The following is a 24,074-nucleotide window of genomic DNA, read 5'->3' as shown; positions in this document are numbered from 1 at the left end:
AGAAATACAAATCACTTACGTGCCTGGCAAATGGTGCTAGCTGTCAGCCAGAGGCTACTTCTCTGCTGCCTTCCCAGGATGCCTGGGCTTCCTCACAGGGGGATGCCTGGGTCTCAAGAGAACTGTGGTGAAAATGTGTCATCTCTATGACCTACCTTAAGAAGTCACAGGATCACTCTGTAGGTGTTTGCAAGCCCAGCCTGTTTTAGAAGGAAGGAACACACTTCCACCTCTTTGTCTCAGTGGGGGGCGTGTACAAGTCATACTGTGAGATCAGCACGTGGAGAGGAGGAGGTCACCTTTGACAACTACATCTCTAATGTGACTTTTTTTTTTTTTTTTTTAAATATGAAAAGCCCAGAGAAGAAAAGAACCCGACTTTCTTGGCCTGAAGCTTTCTGTTTTTTCCTGTGTGGTCAAGGTACTCAGTGTTCACATGCCGCCTGTCAGGAGGGCAGAATAATAGGAGCCCTAATATGATGCCTGAGTTAGCCATCTGCACTGTGAATTTGAGAAAATGGTTCTCGGGGCCACACTGCTTTCTCTGGCTACGGATGCTCAGGGCTCCATCCCAATTCTCAACTGCTGTGTGACATCCCTTGTGCCTCCTCTCCAGCCCCACTTCACACAATGTGTCAAAACTGTGTTCCACAGAGACACCTCAGAGGCAGGTGCAAGGGTTTATGGAGCGATGTGTACTCACTTCGCACACGCTAATCACTGGCAGGCTTTTTTTGGGAGAATCTTTTTCTAGGGCATGAAAAACAGCATCTGACAATAGGCTGGTCCCAGCTGACTGGCAGACTGGCACCAGGGAAGAACCACTCCGTTCGTTACCTTCCACTTCAGTGACACTGCTTTAGGGAAAACACAATATACTGGACACTCCTTCCTAGGTCCCATTAACCCTTACAGGCCAGGATATAGGCCCTTAGGCCATCTGCTTCAGGCAACGGATGGAGAAATAGCTTGTGCTGTCATTTGCCAGAATTCTGTACATCAAGGGAAGCAGGGAGGGATCCTTTGAAATAAAACCCACACAGCCCTTGTGCATGCTAATGAGGGAGGCCACTAGCCAATTATGGACACGGGTAAACTAAAGGCTGACATCACCATAAACTGGCATCCTGCGTTCTATGCCCGTTTACCCACTGACAGCTTTGAACGCTGAAGCTGCGCCAGGCATTGTGGATGCAGCTGTACCGCAGAGGCACCACCCCGCCTGGGGTAGGATTCGATGTAACAGTGCAATGTCAGGGTCAGGAAACCAGGTTCAAGCCTGACTCTTTAGACTTGTGGTAATTGTCCCTGGCCTCTGCCGCCGTGCGGCTGAGACTGCAGGCCTGACAGAGATGAGGTGCAAAATGTCTCGGCCTCTAAAATGAGAGCCTGTGCCAGCCAGCCTTTCCCAACCTCATGCCGACTGAGGATATTACAGTACATGCTCAGGGGTCAACTCCCTCTTGGTGCAAGGCTATGGGCCATGACTGTCCCCACTGACACTTCACATTCATGCACTACTTCTAAAATTCCCTGTATGGGCAAAAGGTCCTTAAAATAACTGGATATTTCTGAACACTACGGGTACTTTTATGAACAAAAGAGTTGACCCTTCCCATCGAGGCACTCATTCTCTTGACTCCCAGACCTGGTTCGCTCTTGGTGTCCCTACCTTGTGCCTCCTCCTTCTCCATCAGTGTGCTTGCTACAGTCGTCTTGCAAGCATCTTGAAAGGAATCAAGACAAGCCAGATGGTGATTCTTTGGAGGGTTGTGTGCTAGAGTTGCAGAGTGCTCATGTCTGACAAGCATCCTGTTCCCATGCATCTGTACCAAAGGTAATACTGAATGAACAGGGTCTTGGGCAGGGTCTACCAGCTTGTTTTATAAATGAGTTGACTGTACCCAGCCACGTCTCTCGTACTGTCTATGGCCGCCTCATGGCATGGCTGAGTAGTTGCCACAGAGACTAGCCCCTCAAACTTGGAATATTTACCTGGCTTGCCTTAAAAAAAAATTGCAGACCTACTCTGATTGCTAGCCAGTTAAGACTGTAGATTCTAATTGTCTGGGAAATTCATAGGCATGGGATACCTCTCTCCTCTGGCCCCTAGCCCACAGCAATCCTGATTTAATTGTTCTCGGGTGCACATGGGTACTGGGATCTTTAAAAGCTTGCAGGCAGCACAGATGGGCTGCAGGCCCCAATGGGTTAACTGGAACATCCTTAGAGCCTTCCTCTTGTCTCCTTCCCAATTCAGCCATGTGACTTTCATTTTTAGATTTGGAATTTGCAGCTGATTCCTGCAGCTGCTTTGGGAAACAGATTTTAAGGAGAAAGTTAAAATGCACAGCTGAGAACTGCGACTCCCCCCACCCAGCACATTTATATGCAAATAGCCAAGAGCCTTGTTTTTGCAACCACTGAAATTGAATCCCAAACTCAGTGATCTTTCTGTCTGTTTAACCTCCCCTGCTTTTCCCCCCTTTGTTCTTAGAGGCACATTTCTACCTACCTTTTGTTCGTCTCTTGCATGTCCATGCTCAGCCATGCACCACCTCTTTATTAATAAAAGCAGATTATGTTTCATTTCCATAGAGCTGTATTTGCTGGGATAGGTTGGTATTTAATGTTTGCCAATTTTCACAGGGCAGGAAGCCTTCTACTCTGTGGGATTAAGATAAAACTGCCTGAAAAGGAACATCTGGGAAGCTAAGAGTGGGCATACACTTGTCCAAGGCTAGAGGTGTCCAGAAGTAATTTTAAGATGCCACCAGATTCCTTTCCTTTTCCCTAATGGGCAGGGATGATTTTAGAAGCACAGGCACCCATCTACCTACTGTCTTGTTTCAGGAGGAAGACTCATGCTTCTGGAGGATTCAATACCATTTAAGGAGCTGAGTAAAAGCTCATCAACTAGGTTCCTAAACCTAGGATGATGATATATGGATGTGGAAAATGGTGGAACTTTTTAAAAACATTTTTTTTTTCAAAATATGTTAGCCATTTAAAGAATGTACAAGGTCCAGTGGGATGTCTCAGTGCCTCGGAGCCTGATGACCCAGTTTCCAGCCTTGGAACCAACTCACACGGTGGAAGAAAAGAACTTATTCTTACAAGCTATTCTCTGACCTCTTCACAATGGTGCAAACACAGTACAATAATTTAATTTTTTTTAAATTTAATTTTATACTCATTGATGTTTTGCCTACATGTATGTCTGTGCACCACATGCATCCTGGATGTCAGCAGATGTCAGAAGAGGGTGTTGGATCCCCTAGAACTGTAGTGACAGACAGTTGTGAGCAGCCATGTGGGTGCTGGGAATCAAACCTGGGTCCTCCAAAATTGTAAGTGCTCTTAACCACTGAGCCATCTCTCCATTTCCAGTAATTTGTTTTAAATAGGAAAAACGAGCCCCAAATGGTGTTGCATGCCTTTAATCCCAATGGGGGTCAGGGTAGAAGTATGTGCCACAGAGGTGGTGGCAGTGGCAGTGGCGGTGGTAGTGGTGGTGAGGATCACTGTGAGTTTGTTCAAAGGTTGGGTTACATAGCAGAAAGTTTCAGGCCAGCTAGCTAGGGCTATCTAGAAAGACTTTGTTTTTAAAGAAGAAAGAAAGAAAGAAATCAAGAAAGAAAGAAAGAAAGAGAGAGAGAGAGAGAGAGAGAGAGAGAGAGAGAGAGAGAAAAGAAAAGAAAAGAAAAGAAGAGAAAAGAAAAGGAAGCATAAAGAATTAATTTGTGTCTTTCACGCAACTGTCCCAATGTTCATCCTTTTCCTCGTTTCCATAGCAATAGTGTCAAGATCCAATGGGGCATTCATTGACACTAGTTACGGCATGGATACTCTTTTCCAGGATCTACAATGAATTCAGTTTTGTCTTCATATACTCCTTGAATCTGGGACAGTTTCTCAGTTTTTCTTTGTCTTTAATGACCTTGATATCTTGGAAGTGTGACAGGCCTGCCATTTATAGACTTCCCTTCCTTCGTTTTTGGGGAGGGTAGGGCTCCCTAGACAATTTTATTATGTGGCTAGAATTGAGAACATTGACCCGAGATAATAGAGGACAAGACTCGATGCTTAGTAAATTGCTTCTGGAAGTCATGAGAAAAGTGAGGCAGTCACTGTAGCAGAGTGTGGCTCATCAGCACCTGGACCCATCTGTGAACTCTTTCTCTAGAGCTTTCTTCAGAACTGCTGCTCTTAATTCTCCCTTCTCTTCCTTGTATTGAGATCACAGATTAGAGAATTCACTTGGTATTGGCCCAACTTTCTCATACCACACTAACGTAGAGTCACTTTTAAAATTGGATCATGTTCCACCTTTGCTGAACACCAAGGGAAGACGGCTGTGTGTAGACCCCCAGTCCTATAGACTCTCCATGCCCAGGCTTGGGCTTAACCCACACTCTCCTCTCATTGTAACAGCAGTTCTCCAAGGCTGGGAGTGAGCCAACAACCTCCAGGACGTTGTTTTTTCCTGTGTGGGAAATGAGTTGGCTGTTAATCCTCAAGAGTTTGTTTCACTCTGGTCTTGATTCCCTTCTTCCGGTCTTGACCTTACTTCCCTTTCAGCACATGATAGAAGGTTCTACCTGTGTCCTGAACTTCTGTATCTCCAGCAAGGAGGGTAACGGCTAACACAGGCAACAACTCTATATTCTTGCAAAGGAAAGAAGCACCAAAAAGAATGCAGTAAGCAGCTTAGAATTGGTTAAGAGGAAGCTTGACTTATGACATGGAAATTACTCTGAGCTCTCTTCTCCTCTACTTGCCCAGGCTCCCTCTTTGTAGATTGCTGGCTCTTCCTAGCCCTTTCCATCTTTTTATTAGAATTCATCTGTTTCTTCTGCACAGGGAAATATGGCTCTGGAGAAGAGCCAGCCAACAAATCCCTCTCTCCAGCAGGAGTTGGCTAGCAACAGACAGCCAAGTACATAGCCTTTCTTGTCATAGTTAAAAAATGGAAAGAAAGTCTGGGTACCCAGTGTGACCCTGGTAGATGTTGAAAAGGCTAAGAAAGCTATGTTGCTTTCCTGGTTTCTAAAAAGCAAAGAAATCAAATATCATTTCTTCATAAGGGGTTATACGTGTGTGTGTGTGTGTGTGTGTGTGTGTGTGTGTGTGTGTGTGTGTACACATGCATGTGTTGACACTATTGTTTCTATGTGCCAGGAAATCTGTCTATGTATGTGTATAACATTTACCTTTATATTAAATTCTTAAGTGGTGAATGATTGCCACTATGTTCTAGATATGACAGTCATGGCTATGAGAAGGGAAGGGAGGCCATAAGGCTGATATTTAAATCTTTGTTTTCTGATGGTCCAACATTGCTGTTCATACTGTCTCATTTTTGAATAGCTGCCTGTAAACCCAACAGACAGAGAAGCTGGCCCCGTGTGGGCTGTGCCAGCTTACAGTTGCTTTAGGGAATTGAAATGCACAGGTATTCTGGCTTAGGAAATTGAGATTTAGCTGCATGGCTTAAAGAATCTCAGGATGTTTTACCCTACCTTGCTGTCAGGGGGATCACACCTGTCAATCACGTCAGTACAGCGCACTTGTTCTCAAAGTCTGGCCCCCAGGGCAGCAGCAGCAACTGCATTACCTGGAAGTTGTTAGAGGCACAAAGTTCTGACATTTCTTCCCTGGATTCCCAAACCAGAAGCTACAAGACCTAGAGCCTATGTTGAGGTCCAGGATTTGGGACTCACTAGTGTCTGAGGGCAATTTTGTTTCTGACCGTAGTGCAGAAGCCCCCAACCAAAGCAGTTAGGATAATAGCTTCTGGATGCTTACTTGATGTGGGGCCTTGTGCAAATTAATTAGTTCCTTGGTACCTTCGGTTGCTCATCTTAAAGGGGGAGGGAAAGCAGTAACCACTTCATTGTTGTCAAGATAGAATTAACTTCCGAACAATTATTAAACAGTGAAGATTGCTATTTAACATTAGATGTTTATAGATTCTCTGTCCATATTAATTATACTTTTCCATTTACCCAAACAAAAATCTAGTACTTTTCTAGCCTCTTACTGGTCGGGATCTTTTAGAGGGGATGCTGTTGCCTCAGTCTTTACTAGACTAGGCTCTAATGAATCTCCTGTCAACTGTGTGATGCCAATACTGATATCAGATGAAATGAAACCAAAGACGCTGTTTCAGGAGCAGCTTGCACCTCTCTGGGAAGCATTTGATAACCACATGCTAGATGCCCGTGTCTTGTGCTTTGCAGATAAAGAGGCTGGTGACCAGCTCTATTGAGTCCTTTATTCCTTGCAAAGTGGACAATTGCTTAGAGAGGATGATCGCTCAAGACACACTGACATTTACCGAGTGTTTGCCTCCTGACTCACTACACACGACTGGAAGGCACGGACAGGAGATTGATGGGCAAGGAGGCCCAAACAGTCAGAAAAAAGCTTTGGACAGAAGATTGCAAAGGCAATTGTTATTCAGGCCACAGCTCAGTCTTGTCCACAGGCCAGGGATAAACAGGAAGGTTGCTTCTATAGAGCATTTCAGAAGGCTGCATCTATAACAAGTGTCTTCTCTCCTTGGTATCAGAACTCATTGTGAACCCTCTGATTCGCTCAGGTTTTCTGGATTCTAAGAGAAGGAGAATTGGAAGAAAAAGAAAAAGAAAAGAAAAGAAGGGGTGTGATTTCTTGGTGGAAAATGTGGTGAAGTGTGTCCACTTGAACATGAAGAAGAGGCAGGCACTGAGTGTGCCTCACCAGCCATTGTCACAGCCAGGTAAACCACAGTAGCCAAATCAGTATATTAGGAAACAGCAGTAGGAGAGGTAGCCAAGAAAATAGGTCCTTGTGTAAAAGAAAAATGAGCATGTGTTCAAGTATAAACTCAGGATAAAAAATCTGGATGCACCATTTAATAATTGGTCCTGGGAGTATTTTGAAACGAAGTCCAGTTGCTTCTCCCCAACTACCAAATAACAAAATGAATTTCAGCTGCATTAAAGGTACAGGTAGCAAAGGAGAGTCACATATAAACACAGACTTAAGCAGATGAAAAAAAAAAAAATAAAACCAAGGAGAAACACGTGGGCACCTAAACAGGTTCTTATAGTTAGACAAAGACAAAAGGTGTCCATTTAGAGCCTAATCAAGACCATCAACTCTCTTGTGCTAGGTGACTTTAATAAAAACAAGAAATTAAACCAGGAACAGAGATAAGACAAAGGTATAATCTATTCTGCCATATCCTCAAGATTCTTTTCTTTTAGCCTAAATTTAAATGCTTTGTGTGTGTGTGTGTGTGTGTGTGTGTGTGTGTGTGTGTGTTGATGCATGCTACAGTGTGCACATAGAGAAAAACTTTTGGCATCTGTGTAGCTTTGCACCTTTCCTGGAACTCACTCTGTAGCCCAGGCTGGCCTCAAACTCACAAAGATCCGCCTGTCTCTGCCTCCTGAGTGCTGAGATTAAAGGCGTGTGCCACCACTGTCCGGCTGGCCCCCCCCCCCCCCCGCTTTTTTTTTAACATGTGTTCCGTGATTGAACTTGAGCCATTTGGATCGCACTGCAAGAGCATTTACCTGCTGAGCCATGTCACTGACTCACTGTCCCTGAGTTTCTTTCTATCCAGGACTGCAGAGCAGCACCCCTGCTTTCTCCACATGCTCTTAAGCCTTCTGTCCAGTGTTGATTGCTTTGACCAACTAATATATTCAGGTGGCAGTCCTCTCTGAGCTGGTGTGCTGACTTGCTTGGTTTTGTGGGAAACAGTGGCTTGAACCAGAGCATAGAGCACAAAGCAGGCAGCAAGCCAGATCATCATCAGACACAGTCAATTTCCTGCTAGTTACTCAGCCAAACTATAATACCAGGAGTTAGAGTCGGGTCAGTTGAACAACTTGTACTCAATAATGTGTGGGCAAAAGTGATGTCATATAGTCCCTTCTAGGTGTGACTCACAGTAATGTCTTCTCTCTTGTTGCTTCGTAGTGGCCTGTGGGCTTCATGCCAAAGGGACAGAACCCCATGATGGCAGCCTAGAGGAATTCTGCTTAACTTAGAGGCTGTGATACAAATGGTAGCCACATGTAGAAATTTCATTGCCTTTTCATGGTAGTCTGGCTGTGCCTACCTATTATTATCATTAACTACCTTTACATAAAATGATACAGTTCCATCACATGAAGTTCTTGCTTATTTGAGGCAGGATCAATGAATAAATCCTTTCTGTTCCCTTTTCATATTCAGTATAAACTGAACATAATTTCTTTCCAGAAAGGCAGTTCCCACAATAATTTTTTTAAAAAGATTCAATTTATGTGTATTTTGCCTACATCCATGTATGTGTATTGTGTGTGTGCCTCATGACTATGGAGGTAAGAAGAGGGTATTGGGTCCCCTGAAATTGTAATTATGGATGGTGGTGAGCTACCTTGTCGGTGATGGGAACCGAACCTGGGCCCTCTGAAAGAGCCAGTGGTCTTAACTGCTAAGCTAACTTGCCACCCCAGTTTTGCAAAGAGATTTTGTGCTTTCCTCTTCTGCTATGTCAGAAGTCTTCAGGGTCAAGACACATAGCACCCTGCTGACTTACTTAATCACCGTAGGAGAACTCATTTCTCCTTAACAACCCTCTAGCCAAGGCCAACACAAAAAGAGAACCTTCAGCCAGGAGCTGATCTGCCTTACAAAAAGGAATGTGCCAACAACTTCCCAGAACAAACCCTGAGCAGAATTCCTTCCTTCAGCACACACTTAATTCCTGTTTCTCTGAGTGCCAGGTCCAGCCTTGGAACTTAGGATTCTCTGGTGACTAAAACAAAGGTCTTGCCTGTCTGTTCTCAAGGGAGTTGAGTTTTATAAGTTTTGGGGGGCTGAGTTTAATGACTAAATCATTTAAGTGCTAAGGAAAAGGGAGACCTGGAGCCTTAGAGATATAGGGTTAGGCCTAGGAATTGTTAATAGCATTACAAGGGCATTTGTGGCAACTCTCACTGAGAATCTCACTCTCACAAGAAAGCTTGGAGAATATTCCAAAGTGATGAACAAAGTAGCCATGTGAATAGCCAGAGAAAGAATATTCTAGAAAAGCCAGTGAACTGCTTTAAGGAGAGAAACATGACTGCATATCTCAGGAGCCTCATGTCATGAGAGCAGAAAAGCCACTGGAAAGAATAGCAGATGAGTTTACAGAGCTCTGGGTGGGGGAGCACACTGATAGAGCTTTGAGGACTATGAAAGGTTTTGTTTTTACATGGGCATGGTGGCAGACAAGTATTGTTACAGCATTTGAAAGATGGAGGCAGGAAGATCAGGCAGTCTAGGCCAGTCTCAGCTACAAGAATGTTCAAGGCCACCCTGAGTTACCTGAGACCCTGTTTCAAGGAAGGGAATGGAGTAGAGAACAGGAATAATAATGAATGGTGTTTCTTCAAACCAGAAAATACTACAAACCTATCTCAAAAGTTGCTTGCGCGGGGAATTTATTAAGTCACATGAATAATAGAAAAGGCTATTAAAATCAACATGGTTGCCTACACATTGGAACTGGTGAAATTCTCTTTCCCAGTAAAACTATATCCAATTAGAAAAATTACTGATTCATTCCGTTTGGGTCACCAATCTTTTTAAACCAGTCATTGAGGTCTGGTAGGTAAATTCTTGGGATTGGCCAGGATGGGTTATCTTTCAGTCTGCCATCTTCTGGAAGGTGTAGGATTGGGAGACCTATAGGCAGGAAAGCCAAAAAGGCTCTTTCTACTTGGATAAAAGATTTCGGCAGAGGCAGAAATGAAGCTCAGCAGGCGTTGTCAGCCACAAAAGACACGGAAGCCCACACGGAAGCCCACACGAAAGGAAAGAGATTTTCTTCCACAGAGAGATAAAAAGGACTGTGTGTCAGAAAATATCACAGTCACATTTATGAAGTGAAAGACAAGTAGAAAAATTTATGCAGGAAACATGACAATAAAGATAAAACTCTCTATATAAAGAGCTAGCTCATAAATATCAATAGAAAAGCAAAATCCCAGTGATACATGCCCAAAGAACATGAGCAAATTAATTCCCCAATCAGAAAATACAAGCAGCTGACAGAAATCTGTCCACCCTCATTAGTAAATGAAGACAGGGTAGTTAAAATAGCAATGAGAAACCATTTCTCATGCTGACATGTTGAAGTGTCCATGTTTATAGGGCCCTCAAGGTCAGCGAGGGCCCCACAAAGTGGAAATTCTCATTTTATAATTGCTAGCAGTATGACTTTGTAACGTAATTTGGTGATTAGTGCCAAATATTCATTAACCCCGGGGCCTCTCCTGAAACTGTAGCCTGGTGTAGACAGAAACTGTGGTTAAAAGAGAATGTTAGTAGTTTTATTTAAAGGAAGAAGGACTCAAGTAAGCTGAGTGGTATCCAACAGGGAAGTGGTACAATAACCTTCAGCCATTATTATGAAATATTTGTCAATGACTTAGGGAAATGATTGATAAGAAAATGCCACCTCAAGAAGAAATGGACAGCCATGACACAGGGTATGATTCATACAATACTGAAGATAATATAAAATGAAAATAAATCAAAGCTATTACCTGAAGTTGCTCATAGGATTTTATCAATTCACACTCATTATTTTGATTGATTGGTATATAGAGAAAGAGACAGTGGTAAAGGGTCCTCTCAATAGCTGTTTCTTCCAGGCATTGATTTTTTTATATGCATTTTCTCCCCTGTTCTGCTGTTGGTAAATCAAAAATAAATTTGATACTGGCTAAGTAGCTTATCCATAAAATTTCATTTTTTGTGTACTTAAAATTTCTATTCCTACTTTTTAAAGACATTCAGGATAGGTGCTGAAAACTTACCCATTTTTATGGAATTTCAAACAAGAAAAAAAGAACATTCTAATTTAGTACTCATTTTTTGTTGCTAAAAAAATCCTAATTTGAATGCTTTCTCAAATTTTTATAACTATAAAAATATTATAATGCAAAGATAAATAATTTAAAAACACCATAATTATAATTTTAGCTACTATAACTTTAATATTTACATTTATTAGCTAAGTATTAGTTTTATTTCATAGTAATTAGAGAATAAGACTTTTATCTGTGAGGTACAAAAATAATCACAGAACAAGAAATAACTTCAATGGTGGGAAGTTTACACTTTGAATCTGGATAACTAAATGTTTATTCAAAATGAACATTCAACACTGAAACAGACAAATTCATTTAACTAAAAAATTAATTCCTTTCTGCAGTCCCCTCTTGGTATAGTTTGGCTGAGAAATCTCCCCTCACAGTCTCATGTTTGAACGTTGGTAGAAGCATTGGCAGAGAAGCATGAGTGACAGGCAGTCTGTCTTGAATAGCTGGGTATAGAAGAAGCATTGTACCCAGCATGGTTTGAATCAAGTCAAACAATCATCATGGTCACTGTGAACCATGTGTTGAAGGTGCCTGCTCTAACAGGGGACTGTGCTACCTGCTTTTGATTTCCTTTTCAAATTTTATTTACTGCTAGAAACATGCTGCTCTATTGTGGCAGCCTAGATGTCCTTAGGCCAGTCCATTTCTGGCATTTTATGAAAGGGTTCAGTTGATTGCCTACAAGAACAACACCTGGACAACTGGTAGTACTTGTTCTGAAAGAGATGGAGGGAATTACGTTTGGTGGAATGTTTATGTATACTCACTTTGGAAAAGACATTGAGTTTTTTTTTATGGTGATTTTTGGTGGCCCTGTTTTGCAGTTTGAACTACTTTTGCAATTTTATTTATCATGACTGTGGCAGCAGTAGATTGAAGGGCGTGGCTGCCACGTTCACACAGCCAGTCAGTACCAAGATCACAGGAATGCGTGAGAGAATTCCAGTAAAGGGGGATGTACCTATTGTCTTTATCTCAGCAACCTATGTTAGTAAGTTAATTTTCTTTATCTAGCATAAAGAAAAAACGGTTGTGGGTATGTATGTCTGTTGAAACTTCTCTGTAGTTTGAGAAACATGGGCAAAAACTTCAGTTAGTCTCAGTGAGGGAAGAAAATCATTGAGTCAAAGAGGACTTACAGAGGCAATTTTAAATATGCTTATTTACAACCAAATAGTATTAAATGAGCCCAGAATAATTGCTTGTGGCTAAAGAACAAATTTCACAAAATGCATAGTTCCACATTATCCTCTCAAAGAAGTTTATTTGCACTCTGCTCTAACAAATATAGTTTGAAGGCAACAGTCATTGAAGTGTCATAGTGTGTGGCACAGATGAAAAGAGACAAACAGACTCAGAAGCTGGCCAGCATTTCCAGACTGGTTCAACAGAAGAGGCACGTGTTACCCTATTAATACCAGAAGACATTTTTTTTTTCCTTGCAAGCAACAGACTACATTTATTCGCATTAAGTAAAAACGTATCTTGTTCAAGAAAATTACTTTTTTCCTGATTTTCCTTTATATCACAAATGTCAGGGTAAGGCAAATCCTTAATGAGTCATATGATAAAAACCCTATTTCCCGAGAAAATATATTGAACATATTCTGTTAACTGTTGTTGTTCAAAGCACAGCTGACATGCACCACATACAGAGAAATGTCTTTGCAAACCAAGTGCATCAAGCAGAACTGTATTAATTCACAAAGAGGCTTTTCAGTGTTCCATAGAAAGATTTACAATTAGCTGCGGTGATTAATATGTGACCCAGTATCATAGACAGTACTTCAGAGGTCTTCTTTGTAAGCTTTTATCAAAGAAGACTTGTCCATCATCTGAATAGTTACCAGCAAGAGGAAAAGCCCCTTTGTCTAGCCTGCAGTGAGTACCTTTTTAATTAGGACTATCATGTTGAAGGCCTACTTCAATCCTCTGTATGCAAACATGACTAAGAACAGGGCCACTTCCCTCCACGCTCCTGTTGCCCTTCGTGGCATGTGGCCCGGCTGAAGTGTGATTGGAAACTGCCATCCAGAATTCACGTGTGGCCGAACTGGTCCACTTCCCACATGGACTGCATTGTACAGCCTGTGCAGTGACAGGGCCAGCAAACAGGCTCTCCTTGTTTGTAACGCCTTCAGTCTGGCCCAGAGCTAAAATTTTAATATTTCATTATTGAAGTGTAAATTAACTGCATTATTTATTTTAAAGCATACAATCATTCAGCCACATAGCAACCAAAAATCTACTGCAAAGCAAAAATGAAAATGTCTAATTCATAAAAAGAAGTTTAAGCAAATTCAGGAGTGGGACGACTCCTTCTCTGTTTCCTAGATACAAAGAGTGCTTTCCTTTTCCTACAGTTTTCATAGAATTCTCTCTTCCTATTTTTTAACCCATGCAAGATGAGTGAATCAAATGGCTGCCATTGATAATAAGGAGAAAGGTGGGCTGGGTCACTTCAGTCCTGGCTGTTCCTCTTTCATTTGTGTCCATTGAGAAGCCTGCTGTCCACTATTGCCCCATTAGGAGTCCCAGCAGTACTTCCCCTGGGAGTTATGGGGAAACACCTTCCTAGCATGGGCCTCTTGTCAGGCACTTCATAAAAATGATGGGTGCTTGTAAAATAGGTATGAAGATGGCCAGAAACTTTGAAGCTATCAATATTTGAACGGCATGCTTTCTTCAATTATTTAGAGAAAGCATTGTTCTAGAAAAGGGTGTGTAATGGAGAGGTATATGCGTTCGTGTTGAACTGTAGAAAGAGAAAAGGCCATGGGGAAACACCATGAAATTGCTGAAATATCCTTGTTGCTATGATGAATCGCCTTAATGAAATTTAGAGATGTTAAAAGGTAACTTATGCAGATATATGATTTGCTACTTATTCTATTATGCAAAATATGTAATCTGGAAGAGGCAATTAATTCAGAACAGCCAAAGCTAGTCTTAAGAAGATAAGATGAATTTTCCACAGGAAAGGGCAAAACTAGAGAATTGGATGAGATATTTATAAATTGGTATCATCTCCCTATTGACTTTAGATATTGTCAGTTCCACTTTTCCGTCTTCTGTTAGGAGTAGCAACACAAACATCCCAATTCTAAAACATACATTGTAGAGTTAAGGTGATATGCAAAAGATACTACCATGTCTTTGGAACCCAGAGAGGCAGTGTGAGAACTTCAGTTTGTTTTGGGACAGATAGTCAGGCTAATGCCCAGCCTCCCATGGTCTTCATTTCTTGAGCTAACACTATTCCACTGGCTTCTTAAGTTGTTAATAGTTCTGGCTCCCTTTTGGATGAGTGGATGACCCATCAAATCCTCCTTGGACTTGGCATGAGCAGACTAGGAAGCCAGGACTGGAAGCAATGACTCTTACTGCTCCTAACTTCAAGTGTGAGCCTCTGTGGGCTATCACACTTTGGCTCAACATGGATATTCTTTTATGAAAAGTAGAGATTTCAAGTGGAACTTTGAAAACCAAAATTATTATTTAATAGGTTTGTTTGGGCCCTAAAGGAAGCAAGCACATCTCTTAGGTCTTAATGAAAGGAACACCATTTCCCACTGTGTACAAAGATCCACATCTCAGTGATGGGCTCCATATGGAAGCACAGAGTGAAGACCTCATACACCAAAGAAGCCGTGCTCAAAATCAGCCTCAAAAGTGAATGCACATGACATCCTGGGTATGGAGGTGGAGACTGCAGAGGCTGCCAGGTCCCACCTTTTTTATTAACCCCCAATTAAAATATTTTGAACTCTTCATTTAGACCTTTTCAGAGTGTTGTCTGAGGCTTGTGCCCATTTTCTATTCTTTCTCCTCTGTCTGTGGATCATAACCAATGTTGAGCATGGGGATTCTTGAAATTTAGCCTGCAGCTTGTTAATCACCTCCTTCCTTTTTCTTGGAAGAAATCACTCTATGATCAGCTTTGTGAGATAACCAAGGAAGCAGACAGGGCCCAGGAGACTCAGGTGAGTATGAACCCTATCACCAACCCTAGGGTGAGGCATGGAGAAAAGACAGAAAAGATAGGGACCGAGTGCCTGAAAGATGGCCTTAGCACGGAGCCTCTCCTACTCTCACGAGTGGAGGGAGCTTGCTTGCTTATTCTTTTTTCTTTTTTTTAAATTTTCTTTTTCTTTTCCTTTTTTTTTTCTGTAGGTAAACAGAACAAAATGCAGCTGGAGAATTAGAGCAAAGGATCCCCTTCCTTCCGCAGACTTGCCTTCCCCCCTCCCCCACCCTCTTCCACAGCACACACTATCATCTTCCCAAGTCCCCCAGCGCCAGGCCTTGCAATGCTGAGGGTTGTCATTTAGCTTTAGTTCTTTGTTCCTTTGCTTCATCTTGTGGCCCTGAGGAAGACAAAGAGAAACAAACCATTTGTTAGATTAAAGATTAGGCATCTTCACAAGGCTCAGCAAGGAATATCTTTTTAATGCAGCCCATGAAATGTCTCTCAGTCCTCAAACAGGCCCAGGAATAGTTCATTTGACTATCAAAGAGCTTTACCTATCTGAACTGTAATTGCTGGCACATGGTATCTTTAAAGATATTATGAATCACTGCTAATAAATGTAGGCCACATGACACACTGCTTCAGCTGATGGGGACGATTAACTCAAGTGTTCAAAGAATCCTTTGAACAACCTAACTTTGATGTGTCCTTCCTTCCCCAGACTATTCACACATTCTAGATTCTAGGGCCCGTTATGTAAATAATGACTTATATTATGCTGATTTGCAAAAGCCATTGATGAGACCTTTCTTATTGCATATCTGCTGTGTTCTCCACCCATGAGACAACTTTAATAGACTCTTTTCCAAAACAGTCTGTGCTCATTTTAGTTAGACTTTTAAAACTGAAGTCTAGTCCACCTCCAGGGAAATGCACAAATCAGATGTACTTAGTTGATTATAGTTTTAAGATTCATATTTAGTCTGTGACACTATCAGTATCTAAAAAAATCCTCATGACTCTAGAAATATCTCTTCCCCAAGTTCAATCCTGTTGGAACCAACAACTGTAAGGTAGTGTTTCTTGATCTAGAATTTCTACAAATGAGATCTCTACAAACAGGATCACACAAGCATCTTGTGCCTGGCTCCTTTCACTCAGCACAGTGTTCCTGAGAGTTATGCTGCTGCTTCTCAACTTTATTTTGTTCCTTTGCAATGATGACTACAGATACTCTGTATGGAAAAATCACGTTTTTTCATCCATTCTACTGTGAGATATTAGACTGTGCCAAGAACATAGCATTCATATGAATGGGGTTCAGTGTGATATTTATATTCAGGCATACAGTGTGCATTTTTCTAGCCCAATACTCCCCACCTCTACCCCGCCCAAGCTAGACTTTTCTTAATCTCTAACTGCCACTATCCCCATTTCATGTTGACATTTTTGTTTTGTGGCTTATTTCACTTAACATAATGTACTATGTTCCATTCATTTTGCTGCAAAGGGTGGGGTTAAATTCCATTATGGCATTTTCTTTGTTCATGGACAGGACACCTAGCACAATCCTCTATCTCAGACACTATGACTAATGTGTCATAACATAACTTAACATAACATAACATAACATAACATAACATAACATAACATAACATAACATAACATAACCATGTGCATGTGGATATGCCATGCTGATCAACTAAGGACTGGGATGGCTCTATCTTTTTCCTCCTACTTTTCTTTTATTGAAAATAGATATTTTGTCAGACATGTACTCTGATTACAGTATCTCTTCCTCCAAATCCTATGAGCTATATCTTATAGCAATTCTATTTTTCCTTTTCTGAGGAAACTTCATATTGTTTTCCACAGGGAATATACTGACTTACATTACCACCAACATTAGGTAAGTTCTTTTCTGCTACACCAGCCTTTTAAAATCAATAGTGATGCTGAATGGGGTGAGATGGAATATTACTATAATATGGATTTGCTTTTCCCTCATGTCTAATAATATTCATTGGGGTTTTTTTTTGTTTTGTTTTTTTGTTTTTTTTTGTTTTTTTTAATTAATTTATTTTTTAATTACACTCATGATATTAATCACATTTGTGGTATTCATAGATTACATTTGCAGTATTCACTCAATTATATATATATATATATATATATATATATATATATATATATATATATTTAATTTTAAATGTCGAATGTCATTTCTTGAAGGGGGTAGGAGGTCTTAATTACAGGCTTACAGCACAATGGGAGGACCCCAGAGGGCAGAAGTTCACTACTGATGTTTTACAATCTTGCATCTAAGCTGTTAATGCCCATTATTCAGGATACACAGACAAGGAACTTCCCTTGGGCATTCAGGAGGGTGGAACCTGGTAGGGAATTAGCATTGGGAGGATATCAAGGTCAAGGTCCACAAGCAAGGCAACAGTTACCCAAAACGGGGTCCAGGGCCCCGCAGGCTCCCCTTTTATTAAAAAATGAGCTTCTGACTTGGGTTGTGTGGGACGTCAGCAGGTCACCTTACCCGTCATGGAGACGCCTACCCAGGCCACACAGGTGCTCTGTCTTAGGTTGGTGAGTGCTCCCCATGCATTACCTGTCTCTGAATACTCATTATCATACCAGCTCAATCGTGTGTGAGCTGCATGGTTAATTACTGCCAAAGATCTCAAAGTGGCACTGGGCTTGCAATCTGTGTGTTCAATACAGAAAAGACCAACAGAGGTCCTATCTCACCCATAGCCAGTAGGCTAAAGGCAGCTGAGCCATTCTCATTGGGGTTTGTGTGTGTGTGTGTGTGTGTGTGTGTGTGTGTGTGTGTGTGTGTGTGTGTGTGTTTCCATATAGTAGTTGGCCATTAGTATTTTGTTTGAGAGGTGTCTATTTGGGTTTTCTTATTAAGTAAAAAATTTACTTTGAAGTTTTTTGGTTTCTGCTCTGAATATTCTTTCTTTCAGATACGTAGCTGGCAAATGCTCCCTTCCATTCTGTAGATGTCTCTCTGTTATGTTGCTTGTTTTTGCTGCATAGAAGCTTTGCAGTTGGATGTAATCCTACTTATGGAGTTTTTCTTTTGTTCTTGAGCTATTGGAATCCTATGGGGTAGGGGGAGACACATTGCCCAGACCAGTGACATAAAGTGTTTTGCAGGGGAGGAACAGAGATACACATGCCATGTGCACCATGAGGGACTAACACAACCCCTCACCCTGAGATGGGAACCTCCTCAGTCCACTGTCCCTATCATAGCAATCATTGCTGTTCCGGTTCTCCTTGTAGCTGTGGCCATCATTGGAGCTGTGGTGGCTGTTGTGAGGAAGAGGAGAAACACAGGTGCAAAGAGAGGAAACTATACTCTAGCTACAGTGTGAAGACAGCTTCCTGGCCTGACAGAGTGACAGATGATGTACTCAGGTCTCTCCTGTGACATCCAGAGCCTCTCAGTTCACTCTCAGCAACAGTGTCTGTCTGATGTTCCCTGTGACCCTATGGGCTCAATGTGAAGACCTGGGGAACCCAGCCACACCTGCACACCAGGACCCTGTCCCTGCACTGCCTGTGTTCCCTTCCACAACCAACCTTCCTGGTTCAGCAGACGGGAGGGGACACCTCCATCCTGTCACTTCCATGCTGCCCTGAGCTTCAGCCCCTGACTTCCCACTGAAAATAAGAATCTGAATGTAAACTTGGTTGTTCATGCCCTTGATTTGACAGGAGGATTGGTGGGTAAATTAAATGATTGAAATACTTAGAGTTTGTGGAGGAAATAAATGGCAGCATGGAGAACCTTCCAAAAAAAAAAAAAGTGTTACATTTATGTCTTTGATTTAGTTGATTTTTGTGCAGGGTGAAAAAATGGTGGTCAAATTTCAATCATCTGCACGTGGATTCTGGCTTTTCAAGCACTGCCATGCCTTCAACCTGGATTTTTTTTTTCCACTCTGGATTATATTTCTGTTGTTGTTTTCTGTTCTCATGTGATTGGGTTTCTGTTGCTGTTGTTCCATTTCTGTGAAGAAACTCTTTGGTTTTATATTAGTTCTTTTCTCATTGCTGTACTAAATGCTGGACAAGGAGTTTAAATGAGGAAGGGATTCTCTAGGCTGCAGTTGAAGAAAGGACACAGTCAATCACGGTGGGGGAGGGAAGGGAAGGCGGCAGGACTGTGCACAGTTAGTGGACCCGTGTCCACAGTTGGGAAGTAGGAGGGAGACTGGAAGTATTCAACTTCCCGTTAGCATCCACAACCTTCTAAGACAGTGCATCAACGAGGGACCAAGTTTACAAACATCAGGCCTAGAAAGGCCGTCTCACATCCAGACCATAGCAGGTGTAATGGCAGAGATTGTATCAAGCCTATAGGTCACTTTTAGGTAATAGGAACAATTTAACAATGCTAGTTCTTCTAAAACCACGAAATGAACTTCTCTTGTGTTTGTGTCTTTGAGTACATGCATCCACGTCTTACAATTTTCACTAGCAAGATCCTTCAGTTAAATTTATTTCTAATAGTATATTTTTGTGGTTATTTTGAAGGATTGAGTTTCTGACTTCCTTTTCACAGAAAATTGTTATTGGTATACAGAAATGCAACTGATTTTATAAGATAGGACCTGTGTATTGCTACTTTATTGAATTTATCTGTCTTTCCTATATAGGATCATATCATCTTCAAACAGAATACTATCTTTCTTCTCTTTCCATTTATGTCTTTATTGTTCTTTTTAAAACTTCTAGTACCCATATCTAGTAAAGAGGAGAAATATCTGTCTTCTTATTGGTTTGCTGCAGCTTGAATGTGAAAGTCCACCATGGGCTCAGGTCCTTGAACACTTCATTTCTAAAACTAAGTTTGGGGATGTTGTGGAACCATTGCAAGTCAGTCCTATCTGGATGACACGAGGTGTTTAGAAGCAGACTATTGAAGTTAGTACTCATTTCCAATTCTGGTTCAAGATCCTGCTTCCCGATGCTCCAGATAATAAGCAATCATTTAAAATTTTTTAGTTTGTTTGTTTTGCTTTTTTCAAGACAGGGTTTCTCTGTGTAGCTTTGGAGCCTTTCCTGGAACTCACTCTGTAGACCAGGCTGGCCTTGAACTCACAGAGATCCACCTGCCTCTGCTTTCTGAGTGCTGGGTTTAAAGGCGTATACCATCGCCACCCAGCAAGCAGTCATTTTTAAGCACCTATTGTCAACAAACTAGGCTGTCATAGCCTAATGGACTATCCTATCTAAATCCATCTTCTTTTCCTTGACATTGTTCCTAACAGGTATTTTGCCACAGCAGTTAAAAAATGCTGATACACTGGGCTTAGAAGATAGACTTTCATTTTTCCCCATTTGGTATAATGCTGGCCATGTCTATTTTATGAAGGTGTAATATTTGTGGTGGAGGGAAGGGTTCATGAGTGGTGCTAAAACATATGATAGAATTTAATGTATTGAAATAATCATATGATCTCTGTCTTCCAGACTATTTAAATTCATTACATTTATTGAGTTGTATGTATCAAACTGTCATTACATTCTTGGGATAAAATCAGATTGATAATGCTGAATGGTCACTTTTTCATGCTAAATTCATCGGGCTTTTTACTTCTTTCATCTAAGTGTAATAGTTTTGAAAGAATTGGCTTCAGTTTTTTAAAGATTTTTGTGAAAACATATAGTCATTGTGGGTATGGCCTTGAAGGTTTTGTTGGAACTCCAGTGGCCTTTTCCCTGTCTTGATGTTCCTGCTATTCCTCAAGCCCAAGAGTCCAAATGAACCTTCCACCTTATACATTGATTTTTGTCAGAGTGAAAAGATAAGGTTATACCATGTTTTACTACATTCATCCCTGTATAAGAGTTCCAGTTACTCCACATTTTTTGTACCATATGATTATATTCACTTTATAAAGGAGATATTTCAGTGTTCATCCACATCAAACCAAGTCTGATGATGCTCAGTGGGTAACAACTATGTGCAACCCTAACCCTAACAGTAGTACAAAAATGAAGGTTCCAAATACATTAACAAATGTTTGGTGTAATCAATAATTAATGTCTAATAGAGAGTAAATTAACTACAGGGGTGTGTAAAAACAGAGTCTAATCTATGACTCTGCTAAAAGAAGGAAAATATGGCATCACAAAGGACAAAAGGCTGTGAGGATGTGAGGAAGGAACTTGAAACAGAAGTTAGAATTCAGTATCCATGGCAGATTGTCTGTTGATAGTCCTAAGGATATTTAAAGCTATGCATACTCAAGTTTCACATATAAAACAGTGTGGTATTTACATATAAGCTATGCACATCCTTCTGTGTAATTTAAATCACCTCTAGATTACCAAAATACTTCATGTAATGTGTTTGTAGTTGTCATACTGCACTGCTTGAGAATAACAAGGAAAGTCTCTATATGTTCACTACATATACCATTTTAAAAAATGTTTTATATTCATGATTTTCTTGAACCCAGTCAATGTAGGAACAACATATCTAGATAGCCAAAGGAGTTGTCTAGTATGCATCAAATTTATATTGGATGAAGTTCAGAAAACTAGTGAAGTGAAGTCAGGTAAACCAGCAAGCTTGTCCAAGTCTCAATTCCTTTTTCACTTTAAAGAAAAGTTAAAGCAGATGATGCCTGGATTAATTAATTAATTAATAAGGTTAGTTTTAGTGGCCTATGAGTCTTTTTAAAGGAAAATATTTAAGATCTGTATGAATACAGAAAACCACCATCATGCTTGCCAGGAGCAATGTTTGAGCTTTTTTAAAGCAGATAAGAGAAGAAATGGTGGCAAATATGTCCACAAACTCTTTTGCTTCATGCTCATCATCAAAGAATTTTGAGTTGGAAGTACTTAAACCTCCATGCCTATTTGTAGTCAAGGAAAATAAATCTATACTAGCACTTTACTTTGATGTTGATTACATAGGAAATTAATAGACAAAAATCCAAAGGTTGTGCACTGAGGAATAGTGTGAACTGTTTAAATTTTGTCTCAGTTCATTACCTTTCCATGGAAACTTCCCAGCTATTAATTCCTATAACTTCACAGGATATTTGATATACATGGATAATATAAAAATGTTTATGAGCTCATGTTTATATAAATGTGTATTTTTTAAAAACAATTTTATGCTATACAAATGGTATTAGATACATGGTCCCATAATGTTCATGATTATCAAGAAAAGGATAGATATGTTCTCTCCTACAGTCTGAGCCTTCATTCCACTGTGATGTTGGAGCACAAGTATGGTGCAAGGTGACCTTCTGGCAAGTGCAGAGACCAAGAGGACCCAGGGAGTGAAGGGGGCAGCCGAGGCGCTATCTGTGTTTTACATCTACTTACAAGTCATTATTCTATGGTGTTTTTAAGCATTTAGTTAATAGTTAGTCTAATTTTTTTTTATTTCAGTCTCTTCCTTCTTTTCCATTGCTCTTTCTAGTGATGGGACAGGCTAATAGATTACTTATCACTTTAGATATGATGTAGACTGTGTGGTCTGGGTACCACTTTTAGTTTCCTGGGTGCTGCCTCAGGTTCACTGAGTTCCAGATATGTCTGTACAGATGTGCTTGTCTTTCGGAGTCAGTAGGCTCTCTCAGGCAGCTATTTTTATGTCAACACATATTTATATGTCTTTATACATTCTCTCAGGTAAAAATTTCGTGTTACACTTAAGAACAGATATACCAAACAACACAGTGGGATGCTTGTGGAAAGTGATACTTCTCCAATCAGCTCAAGTTCCTGGAGTAATTTGATCACTCTAGCAGGCAAAGGGTAAGACTGATGGAAAAGCACTATTCTTGCTGTCAAAGTGAGGAAATCTAAGGTGCTCCATGATTTAAATATGCCACAGCTTGTCCTTTGTGGTAAGGATGGCAAGCTTCTAGGGGGTAATCTTTCTTCTTTACACCGTGTTATTTGGTTTACAGATCTCCAAAGTTTAGCCCAAACTATATCCAGGACTTGACAAAGCCAAGAGAAATACAATATGCCCTTCACAAACTATTCCTTATGGCTGGCTCATGAATTGACAAATTCCCTCCATGGGGGCAACTTACCTATTGGAAATCTTCTTGCTGACACTCTGTTGGCTCATTTACGCTGTCAACCTGACTGTTCATTTCAACTGTAAACAGAAAATGTTAAACAATTATCAAACCTAGAACCTTAAACACATGAAAATGGCCACTACAGTTTGAAAGCATTCCCATTTCCTGTCTATGCCTTTTCTGTTTTCATTTATTCATGACACGGGATCAGGAGGTTAGGAATCACTCTCCTCTCAGCTGAACTGTCATTTCATGCAAGATTTGTGGTTTGGCAGTTTGCGTGTGTTTATTACCACCCTTAAGTAAATAAATTCAATGCCTTAATAGATATCTAGGAAAACAAAGAGAAAACAAAGAAAAGCAGATCATTGGCATGCAGAGAGGTACTCTGCTCCCTCCATAGTGGCAATGCCCCATCCATAGTGGCAATGCCAATAGACCTGTTTGGTTTGCTGTGTTTACAATTTCAGAATTCAAAACAGTTCCTGTAAAATTGCCAGTGGGTACAATAGCCAGTAGATGCCATGAGATAGAAAAGCAACACATGTGCCTTTTACTTGATTGTGTTCATTCTATGTGGGCATTTGCATAAAAATAGAATGTATAATTATTGCCTTTCTCCAGACGTGGCCCAAAGCAGTCACTCTGGAAATTTCCAAGGGTCAGCAAGTTTAATGAGATTTTTACTATCCAAGCCCATACTGTAAACTAAGAAAATAAATATAGAAACGGACAGTGGGGGACAGGGAATATAGCTCAGTTGGTAGAGTGCTTGTCTCAAATGCTTGAGTCATGAATAGATTTCCTAGCAACACACATGGGAAACAGAAAATGACAGATAATTACAACAGTAAAACTCTGACTTCAAATCCCTGGCAAGCAAACATAACCTCTAGTACAAATGTCCAGGACCAGTGCTGGTAGTCATCAGCTCACTGTTGTTTTCAATTTGCAAGAAATTAAGGAAAGACACTTGACTACTTGTTGGTCTTCTTATGCCAACCACCTCCAAATACAGGATCCTTAACTGTACAAATCCCCCTTGCCTGCCAAACATGGGAAATACTAATATCATCACTATAATAACCTTTATTTATTTTTATTTGG

The 24,074-nt window shown here is 40.8% G+C and overlaps 1 protein-coding gene across 3 annotated transcripts in view; it reads right to left on the bottom strand.

Annotated features, from left to right (window-relative positions):
- Positions 1-12,156: 12,156 nt before the first annotated feature.
- Macrod2 (mono-ADP ribosylhydrolase 2) overlaps positions 12,157-24,074 on the bottom strand; it is a 1,982,629-nt gene continuing 1,970,711 nt past the window's right edge. For all 3 annotated transcript variants that reach the window (XM_006983683.4, XM_042276356.2, XM_042276357.2), the window contains 2 exons: positions 22,977-23,044; positions 12,157-15,280 (listed from right to left, as the gene is read on the bottom strand). In XM_006983683.4, coding sequence (XP_006983745.1) covers positions 22,977-23,044 — 68 coding nt within the window. In that variant the 3' untranslated portion in view covers positions 12,157-15,280. The remainder of the gene's footprint in view (positions 15,281-22,976; positions 23,045-24,074) is intronic.

Source organism: Peromyscus maniculatus, chromosome 4 (assembly GCF_049852395.1).
Source record: "Peromyscus maniculatus bairdii isolate BWxNUB_F1_BW_parent chromosome 4, HU_Pman_BW_mat_3.1, whole genome shotgun sequence".
Lineage (NCBI taxonomy): Eukaryota > Metazoa > Chordata > Mammalia > Rodentia > Cricetidae > Peromyscus > Peromyscus maniculatus.
Note: the sequence above shows the minus strand (reverse complement) of the source record. Positions and strands in the feature narration are given on the sequence as shown.